Genomic DNA, 15,590 nt, shown 5'->3' on the forward strand with positions numbered 1-15,590 from the left:
ACAGGCGTGAGCCACTGTGCCTGGCCAGCTTCATATTCTTTAAACTGGAAGTCATTATGTTGTTCTGCCATGGTTTTTAGTGGTATTTTCTATTAGGATACATTGCGACTCTGCAGAAGATATTTAATGGAAGGAGGTTTCTGGATGAGCTGGGAGAGTAATTAGATACTAAAACTCCCTAGAAATCTCAGGAGAGCTTGGAAATGCCTAGAAAATAAGGATTACTGTGAGAAACTCACAGAACACAAAGTGATAAATACCTGCAGGGGTGTGAGCTATCCCCTCCTTCACCAGCTGAGTGTGATCTGTCTTAGGACTCCCTATAGGGTCCCCGCAGATGGCTGAGGAGGGGCGGCCCCCAGGGAGGCTTTGGCCTGCCATGGATGTTCAGGTCCCTCAGCAGGGCTGACACCCAGGCATGCTCTTGCTTCCTGGTTCTGTCCGAAGGTGGTCTTTCCTATCCTTCCCGACTGCCAGGACAGTCATGACCTCCGTCAGCTTTGCCAGCTTCCTCTCCCCTGAGTTACTTGGAGGGCAAGTATCTTCACTTTAGCCCACAATGTCCTTTGTTCTGCCCAATTCAAGGTCATGCTTTGCTCCTGGCAGTTATGCACCTAAATATGGGGCCTCCATAAGCAGAACCTAATGAATATAATCTCCAGGCCTCTTTAAGGGAAAGCATATAAGCTGGGTCTAGCAACGTGGGAGGCTGTGGCCAGAAGATCCCTTGAGGTCAAGAGCTCAAGTCCAGCCTTGGTAACAGAGCAAGACCCCATCTCTAATAAACAAAAAAATAAAATTTAAAAAGTTTTGAAAGAAAGGGCACACAGCATTATGAATATACAATAATGTTAAAACAAAAATTTAGAATAAAAATAAATTTCAATAAAATTACAAATTAAAAGTTTACAAACAGAACAAAATATAGAAAACTATCAGAATATTGCTATTCACTGCCTAATACAGCTCTCTGATACTTTTTCTATATTTTTTTGGCCTACATTCTCTTTGAACACCTTTTTTGTGGGGATATTAGTGAGATATTTCACTGTTGCTTTTCAATGGTTTATCAGTTACTGATAATTGAGGGGCATAAAACCTTTACCTTCACATGCAGACAACCACTGTCCCCAAAGCTGCCTCAGGACCATGTATCCCAACAGGTGTTGGCAAGTCTAATTCCATATGGTTCCTATCAAAACTTACATGTGCCACATCCTTGTGTCCTGGGCAGGAGAGATGTGGTTTGATGGGGCATCAGTGAGAATCTTCTCGTACAATTTTATATGTCTGATGGTTGAGATAATTTCCCATGGGCGACCTTTTGACCCCACCCACTTCAAGCTTAATTTCTCCCCGACACGGTGGTGTCAGATCAGCAGGACAAGCTCACGCCTGCACCTATGTGTCATCATGCTAGGGGCATTTCTGGAATGAGTCCTACTTCAGAACAGCCAGCAATAACAACCACACGTGAACATCACTGCAGACCACTAACATACACAAACGTTCTACCAAACCCAAACCACACAAAATCTGCCCCTACTCAGTTTAATCATTGCTCTCTGAAAATGGCCTTTTTAATGCCATCCAATCAGACACATGCCAAGGGGACATGTGTCTGATTGAAATCAGGGGGGAAAGTGGCCGAGGCATGATTATGGTTCAAATGCTTCACTTCTGCAAGACAGAATCCAGGACCGAGTGCACACCTTGTCAGGGCCGTGGAAGGGACCAGAGCAAGCACAGGCTCTGAGTCTTGAGGCTGGGGACTTTCACCCTCACTCTCGCTCTCTTATTTTTTCTGTGAAGTCCCTTTTTCGTTGCTGACTGTGAAGAGACTGGGCTGGCTGTGGCAGAGTAGCTCACCCTCTGGGTTTGTCTGGGCCCCCTTAGCTTGAGCTTCTAGTTCCCGTGTGTTTCTTATTAAATTATAGCCAGAGGGTTGTGGGACTCGTGGCCACGTTCTCGCCTGGCATCCACATTCGTGGTGGTTATATACGTCCTGCTTCCCTGCAGCAGAAGAAATAGCCGCCTGGCTGATCTGTGAGTGGTTAACTCAGGCAGCGATTGGGGCCTGCTATCTTTGGGGCCATCCTCTAGCCCACTATAATCCTGGTTTGAGAAATGACATCTTCCTAGCTCAGCTGTTCCTTCTGCATTTTTTGGGCTGGATTATGTGGTTTCCTCCCAGACAGACAGAATAAAGCCTAATTACCAATTTCACAAATAAGGTGTTGGTTTAACAGATGCTTCAAATGGTGGCAGATTAGTTCCGGATCTTTTTCAGAGTAGTCATCATGGGCTCAGGGATCCCTGTGAGTCACCGGGTTTCAGTCCGCCACAGTCAATGTGCTTTCCAGGCTTGGCTTTTAGAGCAGATGTTTAGGGGAGGTCTGACAGATAAGGGTACAGGGGCATGGATTGGATGCTTGGTAACTTCCAGAGGAAGTCAGCAGGGGTCAGACTCGGCTCAGAAATACTGAGGGCCAGCCCAGCATGAGGATTTGTTATTACCAAACCTTACACCCAGTAGTGAGCAGAGGATTTGTTATTCCCCAAACCTTACACCCAATATGATAAACTTCCACGAGCCATTTCCGCCCCTGCCTTCTCCAGCACAGGTCCAGGGCTCATTCTGAAAGCTAAGAATGGCAGAACGGGGCGGGGGTGGGGGGAGGTGTCCTCTGCTGTAGCAGTCAGGGGCCTAGTCAGAGCCAGAGCTATGAAATATAAGGAAAATGGTGTTTCTTGCACATTAGGCCTTGTGATCTGAGATCCAAACCTACCTTGCTCTCCTTGCGAAGACTGTCAGCAGCCCAGTAGAACTCGAGGGTCATTACCTGCCCTGGCTTTTTCCAGGGGCAGGACTCACCCCTGGAAAGTTGGACCCAGAGACATGTTACAGACCAGCTGAGTAAGTGGCCACTGTTCAAACTCCATTTGCTGAGTTTGTAAAGTTTTATTCATCACCATGACTACTAAGTGTGGCCCTGGCATGTCCCGGAAAGAACCCAGATGGAGGACGTCCACCTGCCTCACATCCAATGACGAGGAGGGACAAGCAGTGCAGGTGCCCAGAGGCAGCACCTCCACCAATCCCAGAGGGCCCCTTATCTTCTTATCAGCACCTGACGGGGCATAGCTGGGGTCCTGCCCTAGAGGTCTTGTCCTGTGGGTGGACACAGGCAGACCTTCGAATGGGTGGCACTCCTGCTCCCTGCTGCTGTGTCAGCTGCAGACTTGGTTAGGTTTGGGCACAGAAAGATTATGTCACTAGCAAGTTAACAGGGACGAGCAAATGTGTCTCTCTCCGTCGACAGCCTTAGACGGGCCCGGCGAGGAGGCTTCGTCAGGTGTGGCCCCTCACACATTCCGTGTGGCGGGTTCCGCATGACGTGTTTTGGATGTGGTATGTGTTGTGTTTGACGTGGGCTGGTTCTAGCTGGGCTCAGGGTGGTCCTCACTTCACTTGCCTTGGCTCGGTGGCCTTGCTGGGTGGCCATGGGCTGTCCCTGAGCTCTTCCCCATCTCAGGCTACAGCCTTGAGGCAGGCACTGGCTTGGGTGTTCGCGGCTTTGTTGTCCAATCCAAAGCTGCTCCTCTGGTCCCCTCTCTGCCCCTCCCCTGCTTCTTCCTCCTAGCCCCTCATCGCCGCCCTCTTTCCAAAGTGCCCATAATGGAGTTGGGTCTAATGTGGTGGCCCCTTTGTGTTCTGCTCCACGCTTGTGGGGGCGATGGCGGGGAGACTGGAGGAGCAGTGCAGGTCTGTCCCTCTCACCTCTGTGCCTGCTCTGTAAATGGCCAGTCACAGATCAACCGCATTCCCAAACCGCAACAGTGAAACGACATCTGAATTAGGACAGGGGTGGGAAAGGGGAAAGCTGGGCTGCTTTTCACCACACTCTGGAGGGATCTTGCTGCCTGCGCCAGGCATGGCCTGCGGGAACAGGTGCGACCGTGGGGTGGGGGTGGAGACACACGGGGGGGACCCCATCCCCTGCTGGATGGCCTTCGTAAAGTCAGAGCCACCACTGCGTTTACACACTCACAGGTGGACGTCGAGTTGCTGGTGGCTCTTTTTCTGGTTTTCTCATTTGCAGAGTCCCCTTTCCATTCATCTTAATCAGAAGTGAGAAAAAGGGATGCCACAAAAGACCGTCATGGGGTGTGTGTGTAAAACCCTTATGTCTGTGCCAGCGGCCCTTCTATGCTCGGAAGGGCAGGCCAAGGAATGACGCCAACAGGCGTCCACAGCCTAATCGTGGAAGCCTGTGAATGTGGGGCCTCACATGGCAGAAAGGACTTTGGGGTGCAGTGACAATGGAGCAGAGGTCACAGAGTTTTGGAGGATGTGCCCCTGCTGTCCTGGAGGACTGGGGTGGAGGCTTTAGATGAGGGACACAGGCGATCTCTGAAAACTAAAAAAGGTTAAGGAAGGGATGTAGCTTGCCATCAGACTCTGACCTCTGGTACTGCAGGATAGCACGTGTCACTCGCCACTAAGTATGTGGCCATTTATGGCAGTAATAGGAAACTAATACACGGGGTGCTGATGCCTACGAGAAGTTCCCAGTTTTGATCTGGCATGTGGCTTTCTTGTACCATTTTCTTGACTTTTTGGCCTGTGTGGACATAGCTACAGAGTGATTCAAATAGAAAAAGGCAAAACAGCTGGGAACCCAACCAGTAGGGGCGTGCACGACAAAGGGGCCACATCCTGTCTTTAATTAGTGTCCCAGCTTGTCATCTCCCTCCAAGCCCTGGCTCCACCCTCCTGTGTCAGTGTGGACACTCCCACCTGCTGGGGGGGGGTGAGGCCCCCCCAGCCTTCTGCCTGGTGCCCCCACAGCCCAGCAAACAGGTGCACGGCTTCCCCAATATAAAAGTGCATTTCGTGCTTCTATGAGTCATATAGGTGAGACTAAGACGCTAAGACACCTCTGGCATGACGCATGTCACAGGCTCTGCATAGCGTCCTCGCCTGTCCGCTGTACAGCCGTGCCTATGGCCAGTGTCTCTCAGTCGTTCAGGATCCAGTTCCTCCAGTTAAACGCCGCGTTCGACCCATGCGTCAGGGTCTTCACGGGCGGGTTCACCAGCTCCCATTTCCCTTCCTCTTTGTTTTCTTCACAAAAGCACATACCCAGAGAAGGGATCTGGAACAGAGTGTTAACTCAGTTACTAATGTTTTATAAAAAGTCTTTGATTTCAGACCAGCACTAAAGCCTACTGACCCAACACCTCTGCAGCAGCCAGGGCAGCGCCCACTCCCTCTGCATCTAACCCGCTCACTCCTTTCCCAGCTGTGGTTTGTGTTTGTTTTTTTTTTTTTTGTAGAGACAGAGTCTCACTTTATGGCCCTCGGTAGAGTGCTGTGGCCTCACACAGCTCACAGCAACCTCCAACTCCTGGGCTTAAGCGATTCTCTTGCCTCAGCCTCCCGAGTAGCTGGGACTACAGGCACCCGCCACAACGCCCGGCTACCAGCTGTGGTTTTATTGCTACAGCGGCAAGGAATTATAATGTGAGCTGACTTTTAACAATTCTTCATCTCATTCTTTGCATTGTATGGCAGTAAATGACCAGTGATGGGGACCAATGACCAGTAATGTCCGTCAGCTCCAGCCCAGGGCCCTTTGCATGAGAGCAGGTAGGCTCCTTTCTTGGAGCGTGCAAGTGCTGACAAGAGAGTGCACTAACCCTGTGTCTTTGGGATGCGTGACTTTGTGGCCCAAAGAGATAAAAGCAGGTGCATACCTTTCTCACTAACTGGGCAAAATCCCCAGAGTCCTGGGGCGGCAGCCCAAGAAGTGGCCGAGTGCAGGAGTCCAGTGCTGAGCCGTGGCTCACGACTAGGATGACGCCGGCTATAAAAAAGAATACCTCAAGGTCAGAGCAGACACACAGTGTCTGCTATTAGACTCTGGGTCCCCAAAGTTGTTGGGGTAGAGTTACCCTATAGAGCCCTAAAGCCCGAGGGACCTGGGGGCAGGGAGGAGGCATGGCAGGCAATAGCCAAGTGCAAGCAGCTGCCTGCCAGCCTCAGGGATGGGGTAAGAAGTGGCCTGAGCCATCAGCCTTTGTGGCTGGCTGCCTAGACACCATCAACCACACGTCAGGACTATGGCTAATCAGTGTGATGGCTACCCCCAGCCCTGACCCAAATTATTAGCTGGTGTCACAACGAGCCTACTGTGACCCACCTTAGATAAGAACTTCCCAAGAACTTCCAGAGTGCACAGGTTGAGTGTGGTGACACCTCATGCCCCAGCCAGCTTGGGGGAAGTGTGGGAAGGAGGGAAGACAGCACCTCTGTGTAGCTTCATCCACACAAAGTAAGAGCCGGGAAACCTCCTAGTGAGCCGGGGATGGCCTGGGCCAGGCCTGCCCACTCTGCCCAGAAGCTGGTCGCTCTGTCCCTGTCTGTAGTTACCTTCTTTGTTTCCTAGGAAACTGACTGGAGTCACATGGACACTAGTGGTTTGGGCTGGCCCTGAAGTCCTGGGTCCACCTGCACCCAGCCCTGCAGTGGGGTCCTGGGGTCTGACTCATGGTGAAGCATGAACTTACGCACCCAAATACTATGGTCACAGGCACCATATCACATTTCGTTGCTGAAGAAGGGAGGTAGGGGTGGTGGGGGCATTAACAGGTTCACAAAATCCACAAATTTCCATCCCAGGGGTGAGACTGTTATACCTGAGAATGGTGAGGACTTACTGTCCTGTGGGCAGGTGCTGATGATCCGGCCCACGCTCACGGTGCTCCTTTCCACGTACTCGGCATAGCTCTCTGCTGGCCTGAGGCGGCACAGGGGGACTGCAGGCCTGGAGGGGACAGAGGGGGAGGATGCTGTGCTGGGCAGATGGCAGGGGTTAGAATCACATGGCTGTGGCTAGTGGGGAAGAATGTTCTTCCAAGATGGCTCTGCCTCTAGGCAGGGCCCAGCGTCAACAGGGAGGCTCCAATTTTGTGTCCCAACGTGGCAAAGGCTGTGCACTTTCTTACCGCATGTCGGGAAGACTGTATGATGCAAAGGGAGACTCAGATGAGGCAATAATGGTTCTCTCCTCAACCAAAGTCTCTTCAGTCTCTGAGCCCTCCTCTTCACCAGGCCCTGCCCCGTGGGCTGCAGTGTCCATCCTTGCAGGGTCAGTTTCAGCCAGAATCCCCTACCCTCGATATCTGAGTGGGTTCCTCATGCTCTGCCACCCCCAGGTGATGTCTGATCGCCCTGGCCTCCCTTCAGCAAGATTCCTGGTGGGTCACTTAGCAAGAACTACCCTACCCTCTTCGTAATGGACCCCAATTGCAGGGGTCCCCTTGAATAAAGTCTTCCTTACCATCTTTAACAATGTCATGAAAAATCCTTCTCTGGCAAGGCCCAGATGAGACCCGCATCAGATAGCTGGGGAAGGGAGTGAGGGTCTACCTGTAGTCAGTGTCGACGTTGAAACTCGCCTCTTTCAGCTCTTCCAGGCTCATGAATGTCGGGATGGCTTTGCTGGCCTCCCATTTTGTCCATTCAAAGATTCCAGGTTCCACTCTTATCTTCATTTTTTTCTCCAGTTTGAGTTCTGGATTCAACAGAAAACAGGTGTTTATCACCTTTAACAACTGCTTTGCAAATTGCAAATAAGTTGCAACTGCAAATAAGTCCCCTCCTATGTCTTAGCATCTTACACCTGGATCCAAATGATGTCTTTCAAATTCTGTTACTTCTTTTCTTGGCAAACACTATTTTCTGACTAAGCACAGCCATGCTGTTTCTGAGACTGAAAGTGCCAGGCAGATGGAAGATATCAGAGCAGTGAGGACCCTATGTCTGACAGGAGGGGACAGAATCCCGGGATGGGGTCAGGCCCACCTGATCTAGGTGGACAGCCCACCACGGAGGTCATGGCCAATGATAGGGAATGTCAGCCTCAGGAAGGACATTCTGGAGAAACACACCAGACTGGATGGAAGAGAACCATCTTCTGGAACATTCTGGCTCCTCATGACTTACCCTTCCTGAACATTTTATAGCTTGACTAAAAGAAGACCTATGAAGCCAGGCCATCTCATTCAGAGCAAAAAAGACCATAATGTTTCATTTGGATGAAGAAAATGTTGTTAATCTTAAAATGCTGGACATAATGTATTTTGTCCCAAAATGTATTTTGAAAAGTCCAAGAGAAGAGCTCATTTGTCAAACATGTTTAGAAAAGAGTGGGTTAGATGGCGTTCATGTGGCTCCAGTTCCCCGCCGGCCTGCCTGCCTGCCTGCCGTGGGCCCATTGCCATTGTGAACACAGCAGAGGTGCGATGAGAGCCTCCTGTGGGTGTGGACTCTCTTTCTTTCCAGGACACCCTGAGGGCTGCTGTTCTGTGGCCTGGCTGTGGGAAGCGGCCCATCGGGACATTGGCTGATGCTGGATATCTAAGGTGCAGCGTGTCAGTACCTCCAGTGTCAGCCTGAAGGCAGGTGGACCGTGCCTGGGACCTTGTGAAGGGGCCTGGGGTCCTTGTTTCCTTGCATTATCCGAGGATTTACAACTGTGTGTCCCTTAAACAGGCGTAGTGATAATGTCTGCACACAGAGTCAAGCCAGCGTGAGCCTAGGTGAAAGACGCTGCCGTTGTTGCTGTCAGAGGACACGTCTGAGAACATTCTGTTTTATACGCAAGGGGTCTAAACAATAGAAGTCAGAAAAACATCCACAACACATTGGAATCATGAAAAGTGTTTTGGAAAGCTGGTCAAAAAGAATATCCTGAACTTCACTCCTGTTTATTATTCAAATGCTGTCGCTGTGATGAGAGGGCTTGTGCAGGGAAAGGAAGATGAAGGCTGTCGCTGGGGAAGAACCTCATGATTTGGGACAATGGAAGGCCCAGTGGGATGGTGGTTGCTGGCCTGGCGCGTTGAGGGGCAGCCAGCCACAGGTGGAGAGTGCAGTGGCTCTGGGGGCCAGGGGGAAGCAGCTGCACCTTACTTGGTTTAGGAGAAAAGATGCTGCTTGTCAAGTGGTGGGCATCAAAGGCTGGGGGTGGGGAGAGGATGGAGCCCAGGCACAAGCCTGTCACATTTTATCATATACAAACCTCTGTGAGTTGACCACCCCAGGGACAGTAACAAACTGGTCAACATACAGAGGTGGTCAATGTAAGGAACTAGGCCTGCTGCCCTGATACTTACCTGTGGTGCATGTCTGGTCTGTGAGAATGAGGTCAGCGTAGGGAGGTGGTCAGCTATGGAGGTTCTGTGTCTCTGCAGGTGTTTCGTGCTTTGGCCAAATCTTACTACTACCATTGTTGGATTTATTGTAAATATGTTGATCCTGAACAATCCAGGGGTAAAGTTCTTGTGTATTTGTTTTGCTTCCATTCACGGTTAGTAAGAACCATCCTCACACTGACAGGCGTGGAGCTAGCACAGCCGAGAGCATCACCCAGGTGCTAGGGAGCCCCCCTTCACCCTCCCGGCCCTGCCGCCCCTTCCCCGAGAGGGCAGTGCCGGAGCAGACACTCCCCATGGACACTCCCTCCTGCTTGGAGGAGGGTGTGGGGCTTTGCTGAGCCGAGTGGTCTGACCCCAGTACCTGGGCTGCAGCTGTGGCCCTAAGAAAGCATAGGGTCACATCTCCAATCTCTGTCCCCCACAACTGCAGTCTGTGACTGTGCACCTGAATGGAGCCCCAGGGCACCTGTGTGAATGTGGTGTGTGTATGTACATGTGTGTGCCTGGGTGGGGATAGGACGGGGTGTCAGGAAGCCACACCTTGTCCTCAGGGCCCAGCTACATCATGCTGCCCTGAAGACCTGGATTTCGAGACAATTAACATGGGAACTCCCAACACCAGGTGAAATAAGTGGGTATTCCTGTCTGGGCACCTGAGACGCTGCCCAGAGGCTGACCCCACAATTGTGTGGAAAATGACGGAGAGTGAGGGGACGGAGCAGGGCCGGTGGACAGAAACTGTCTTGGTGCTTTCAGCAGGGGAATGTGGATCGTGGCCCCTCTGTGCTGATTGAATTGACTTTTAGGCCTCACAAAAACTGGAGAAGGGACAAAAGAGGGAAAGTTCACGAGAACACAGGAAAGGGCGGGATGTGCCGAGTACTAGGTGAGTACTAGGTGCTGGGGCAGAGCCCCCCTGCTGGGGGCCTGGGGACCTGTGGGCAGGGAGCTGAGAGCCAGGGAAAATGTGTGGGGGCTGATCAGAGAGTTCCAGCAGCCCCACCTGCCAGCGGCCCACCTGGAGGGTTCCTCAGCTTCACCCCAGGCTCTCCTGCAGGGAGGCATAGCCCACCTGCCTGCCTCAGAGGAGGGCCCTTTCCCTTCACCCTGGGGCTTCATTCCAGCACTTGCAGACTCCCTGGTGCCCAGGCCCTGACCCGGCCCCCTCTCCACCCAGTGTCCCTGGCCTCTGCTCCTTCTCTCACCTCCTTTTCTTGTTGTTCACACCCCTGCCCCTTGCTGGAAATCCATGGCATGCTCTGCCTTCTGTGCCCCAGCGCCCCCTGCCCTCTCTTGGGGTTTTTTCTCACTTCAGACTCCCTCATACCCCCACTCAGATCCGTCCCCACCTGCTCCCTGCCTGCCCCAGGAGGAAGCCCCAGGCTCAGCCCACTCATCTGCACTTAAACTCCTGCTCACAGGGGGCTCACAGCACGCCCAGTCAGCACCTGCACTTCTCAGTCTGGGCTGTGCCGCCCACAGCCACCTCACACCCTCACACTCCCCACACTCCAACCTCTGCCTCCTTGCTTACTTCCCAGGTCTCCAAGAAAACAAGGAAATCCCTCTACACCCACTTTCTGCATCTGAGCTCTGCCCTCTCTGTCACAGCTTCTGGCTGGGAAACTAGATGGTCCCTCTCCCAATACAGGGGGAACAGAGCCCAGTCCTGGGGACAGGTGGCCTTCCTCCCTCCTCCTTCTCAGGCAGGAGCTTTCTCCTTCTCAGAGGTGGGAGCTGCAGAGGGTCTACCCGCAGTTTCCCGGCACCTGTCAGCCTGGATGGCATTGGACAGCCCCCGCAGCAGGTCCCACTGCCTGCAGAGGGTCATGCATTTGGATTTAGAAGAGCCCACAGCAGTCCCAGCTCTCTAGGCTTCTGAAGGGACCTTTCCAGATGTTTCTTTAAATGCTCAGTCAGAAAGGGGAGTTCCAAAGGGGAGCTGTGTGAGGACAGGCCTCTACTGGCGTCCCAGTCCCAGCATTCCAGAAACATTGTCAGGCTCTAGGTGCCTATGGCCGTCCTGCAGGATGGGCTTGTGCCTGCCTCAGGACAACGATGTGGCCACTCATTGCCAGTCACCCAGTTCCACCCGTTCCCTTCCTGTCCCCCCTGGGAGAATGGCCACAAAGTCAGGGCAGCGTGGGGTGCTCTTGACATTCTCACCGACCTTCCAGGAGGAGTTTGGCCGTCTGCACACAGCGGAGGGCTGGGGAGGTGAACACGGAGATGACACGGACGCCACTGTCCAGGAGTGCGGCCCCTGGAAAACAGCAAGTGGAAAATGGGCCTTTCTAGTTCCAGCCCTCCCTAGTGGACACATCCCGCATAAGCCCCGTTAGTAAACTGCGACCATGTTACATTATTATGGCAGGAGAGGGAAGGTCCCAGGTGGGCCTAAACAAGTCAGGTGGACCCATTGAAAGCAGAGATCTTCTCTAGACAGCCACAGAAAAGAAGTCAGAGAAATTTGAAGTGAGGGAGACTCAGCACACAAGACGTTTCCATTACTGGATTTGTAGATGGGGACCATGTCCTGAGGAATGAGGGAATACTCCAGGAGCTGAGAGTGGCCCCAGTGGACAGCAGGCTAGGAACGGACCTCAGTCCTCTAGCTGCAAGGATCTGAATTCTGTCAACAGTGTAAATGGGACTGAAGGGAGCCTGAGCTCCAGATGGAAGCTGAGCTAAGTGGAGACCTGGATTTCAGGCTTCGAGACCCCAAGCAGAGAGCCAGCCACCCCATGCTGGGTTTCTGATCTACGGAGCTGTAAGCCAACAAGTGGGCACTTCATTAAGTTTGTGGTAATTTGTTCTGTAGCAACAGAAAACTCCAGATCTGTGAGGCTCCCAGAAGGACAAGCCTACAAACCACATTTCCTCTTGTGACAGCAGAAGCCCTGCCCTGTGGGACAGAAGCCATGTCCACAGCATAAAAACTAGCCAGCAGCCAAGCCAGCGAGGCTCTGTGGAGGCCGTCATGGGAAGACTTATGTCCCTCTTCAAAAAATGATGCATTGGAGTTCTAACCCCTGTGATCTCAGAACATGGTTTCCTTTGGAAATAAGACTTTTCAGTCCTCAAGGTTAAGCTCAGGGTGGGGAGAGTCATGCTTTGAAGAAGAGCCAACATGACTGATGTCCTTATAAAAAGGGGATTTTGGATACAGAGACACACGGAAAGATGACAATGTGAAGACAAAGGGGAAGATGTCCATCCGTAGGCTGGGGAGAGAGGCCTGAGATGCCCAGAGGGACCTGCCACGGCCCTGACCACACCTCAATCCGGGACTTCCAGCCTCCAGAATTGGAGGTGAGAAGTGACTGTGTTTGAGCCACCCTGGGCTGTGGTGCTTTGTCACAGCAGCCCAGCAAACACACAGAGACCAGCAACTACCCACACAGACGCCATTCATGGTGCTGCCAGTGCACACACCGAGAGGGTGCAGGTGTCTACGTGAGGATTTGGGCATGAGGCACGGAGCTGCAGAGGTGTGTTACGGATGGTGCACAGGTACGTGTGCATGTATGCACACGTGCACACCCACACATACATTGCACACACATGCTCACACCACGCATGCACACACTGCACAAGCACACATGCACACTGGGCGTGCACACAGACTGCACACGCACGCACACGCCACACATTCACACTGGGCATGCACACAGACCGAACATGCACGCACATGCCACACATGCACACGGGGCGTGCGCACAGACCGCACATGCACGCACATGCCACACATGCAGACTGGGCGTGCACACAGACCGCACACGCCACACATGTACACGGGCTGTGCACACAGACCGCACACGCACACACACACACCCTGTACACATGCACATGCAGACTGCATATTCCCACACCACACATGTACACATACTGTGAGCACACACACACCGTGGTACACACACATACCAGGCATGCACGCACACTGTGCACACACCATGCGCTGAGCACAGTGCCAACAGCAGGAGGAGCCTGCTGCTGTGTGGGGTTGGCTCACACTGACTCCTGGGCGAACGGCTGTCATCTCCTCCTGACTGTGTCCAGTGACCCCACATTGGGAGCATGGAATCAGTGGTCATGTGAGTTCAGTATTTTCACCTCTATATCAGGGCTCCCCTGCCCTGCCCAGAGAGCCAGTGAGTAAATACCTCTGGTGGGCTTTAGGGTTGGGGTTCAAGTTCCTTCAGCAAACCAGCTGTGGGACTTCTTGAGATTTAATTTCTGGATTATAAAATGAAGAAGGACTCATGGTCTCTTCCATTCCAAAATATCTAGCCGTGTGGAACTAGAACTCCCAGACCTAAAATAAAAGCTCAAAGCAGAGGATTTTGATACAAAATTAACGAGGAGATGTGTTCTGTAATTTTTAAAATGCCCCCCTGTTGCACACAGAGGCTGTGAGATTTTCCTCCCTCTCCCTTTATTACCATGCCTTGTCTTTCATTCCTCCCGACTTCCCCAACCACCCATCCCCAGATCAGACCTCTTGGCGCATGGCCTTGGGAAGGTCACTTAACCTTTTTGAGCCGTCCACACCGCAGGGTCACGCTGATGCTGACCTCAGGGCAGGTAGCGAGGGCTCGACACAGACTGGCCACAGCCATCATTATGCTCACCGTCCCTTCCTGCCCAATGGCACACACGCACCTGCTGTCCTGGACTGGAAAACTCCACACGAGGATAACGGCGGGTCATTTTCAAAGTGTTTGATGCCGTTGCTTCGTCGGGGCAGACTGCAAGGAAAGTTTAGGTCTGGCCTGTAGTAGTTTCCTGAATTATAAATAACCATTAGACATTTAGTTTCATCAAGTTAGTGCAGATTTGTTCCATAACCCTCCCACCCCAAGACCAAGACCCACTCTACAAGCAAGGTTATCATTTAAATGACTGTCAACTGTGTTGCTTCCTGAATGTGCTTGGAGACATGGCTTCAATTGGAGGAGAAATTGCTGCTTGGACGGCTGTGCACGTAACATTTCCTCAATGCGGAAAACCCAGGTTTCAGCCCCAGGAAGGGTCCAGCCCTTTGTCCTCCCAGAAGCCCTCATGAAGACTCACTTATGAAATTTTCCTGATAAAGAACCAAGTGTCTCCATGACTGATTTTGCCTAAGGATGAATCTCAAGTTGGCACAATTAATCAGGTGAAATTTGACCCACCCCCACAGCTCTAAATGCATCACATTGCTCAGGGGTCACAACCCATGAGGCCGTGCACTTTGTGTACATCGTGTGGTTGGCAGCTTGAAGTCCAGGCCAGAAACCAGGTGGGCTCCCCGGGACTCTCCCGCACCCTGGCCCTGAGGCTGCACAGTGCCATGGCTCACTCCGAGTTTGACTTGTATTCTAAGATCCAACGGTCTGAGGGCAAATCCCAGCACACCAGTCACTCTGTGTGACCACAAACAAGTGGCTTGATCTCTCTCATCAGTAAAAAGGAAAATGACAGAGATGTTCTGACCAGTCAGCGCCATGATGCCCAGAGCCCAGCACCTGGTGCAGAGAGCGTGGTCACACGTGGCAGCTGGTCTCATCATCCAAGTGACAGATTGTCCGTGCAGGGGGCACCACACCCGCCCTCCACTGTACTCTGGTTTTCCTTCACAATTCCAACTGCTACCAGTAGGTCCTGACAGCCACCCTGACTTTCCTGAGATCCACTCTACAGCCCGAGGCACCCCCGCCCCAAGCCTTCCGCAGATGCAGGCGAAGGTGGCACTGGCTTTCCTGCCCCGATTTGGAGGTTCCATGCAGGACTCTTCTGAAAACTCCATGCCTGCAATTTCTGTTGGTGGAAACTCTTGTTTGAACTACAGGCTTTAAAGGCCTTTGTTAAATGCCAGCGTTTGCTGTGTTCATTGGAAAAGGTAGTTTTTAAATCTTTCTTTTTTTCTTCAGAGAAAGAGTCCCCTCAATTTTATTGCATTTTCTGGTTCAAAAAATGTTAACACACCCCACTCAGGACTTTTGCTGTCCCTGACGCTTTGTCTGTGGTCTTTCTGGGTAGCACTCCACTGCAACTATTAAACCATAAAATATACAAGATTCAGACCAATTAGATGCCATTATTCAGCTTATTGGGGGCTTCTCCTTAGAAATATTGTAAAATATTTCCAGACGTTTCTTTCAGCTGGAAAATTCTAATACCTTTAAAATATTTTCCCTCAGAGGTGACTTGATGGTTTGTCTAGATGATCAAATCTGTTTTCTTTTTATATGAAGTGCAATCACTATTTTTGGTGTTGATTGTTTTTGTCGGTCCTCCACGCCCAGCACCACACCTACAAGGACGTGATGTGTCACTTCAATGCACAGTTTTGATCTACAGTTGATTGCATGAAAGTCTCTTGT

At 51.8% G+C, this 15,590-nt stretch overlaps 1 protein-coding gene across 2 annotated transcripts in view; it reads right to left on the reverse strand.

The window, feature by feature from the left end:
- Positions 1 to 3,038: 3,038 nt before the first annotated feature.
- UBASH3A (ubiquitin associated and SH3 domain containing A) overlaps positions 3,039 to 15,590 on the reverse strand; it is a 35,771-nt gene continuing 23,219 nt past the window's right edge. The window contains exons 9-14 of one of the 2 annotated variants that reach the window (XM_053565696.1): positions 13,888 to 14,010; positions 11,396 to 11,488; positions 7,436 to 7,580; positions 6,724 to 6,830; positions 5,761 to 5,870; positions 3,044 to 5,159 (exon numbers count right to left, since the gene is read on the reverse strand). In XM_053565696.1, the coding sequence (XP_053421671.1) occupies positions 5,022 to 5,159; positions 5,761 to 5,870; positions 6,724 to 6,830; positions 7,436 to 7,580; positions 11,396 to 11,488; positions 13,888 to 14,010 (716 nt within the window). In that variant the 3' untranslated portion in view covers positions 3,044 to 5,021. Of the gene's footprint in view, positions 5,160 to 5,760; positions 5,871 to 6,723; positions 6,831 to 7,435; positions 7,581 to 11,395; positions 11,489 to 13,887; positions 14,011 to 15,590 lie in introns of both variants that reach the window. The other variant, XM_053565697.1, reaches the window with a different exon arrangement.

The sequence above is a fragment of the Nycticebus coucang genome, chromosome 16, assembly GCF_027406575.1.
Source record: "Nycticebus coucang isolate mNycCou1 chromosome 16, mNycCou1.pri, whole genome shotgun sequence".
Classification (NCBI taxonomy): domain Eukaryota; kingdom Metazoa; phylum Chordata; class Mammalia; order Primates; family Lorisidae; genus Nycticebus; species Nycticebus coucang.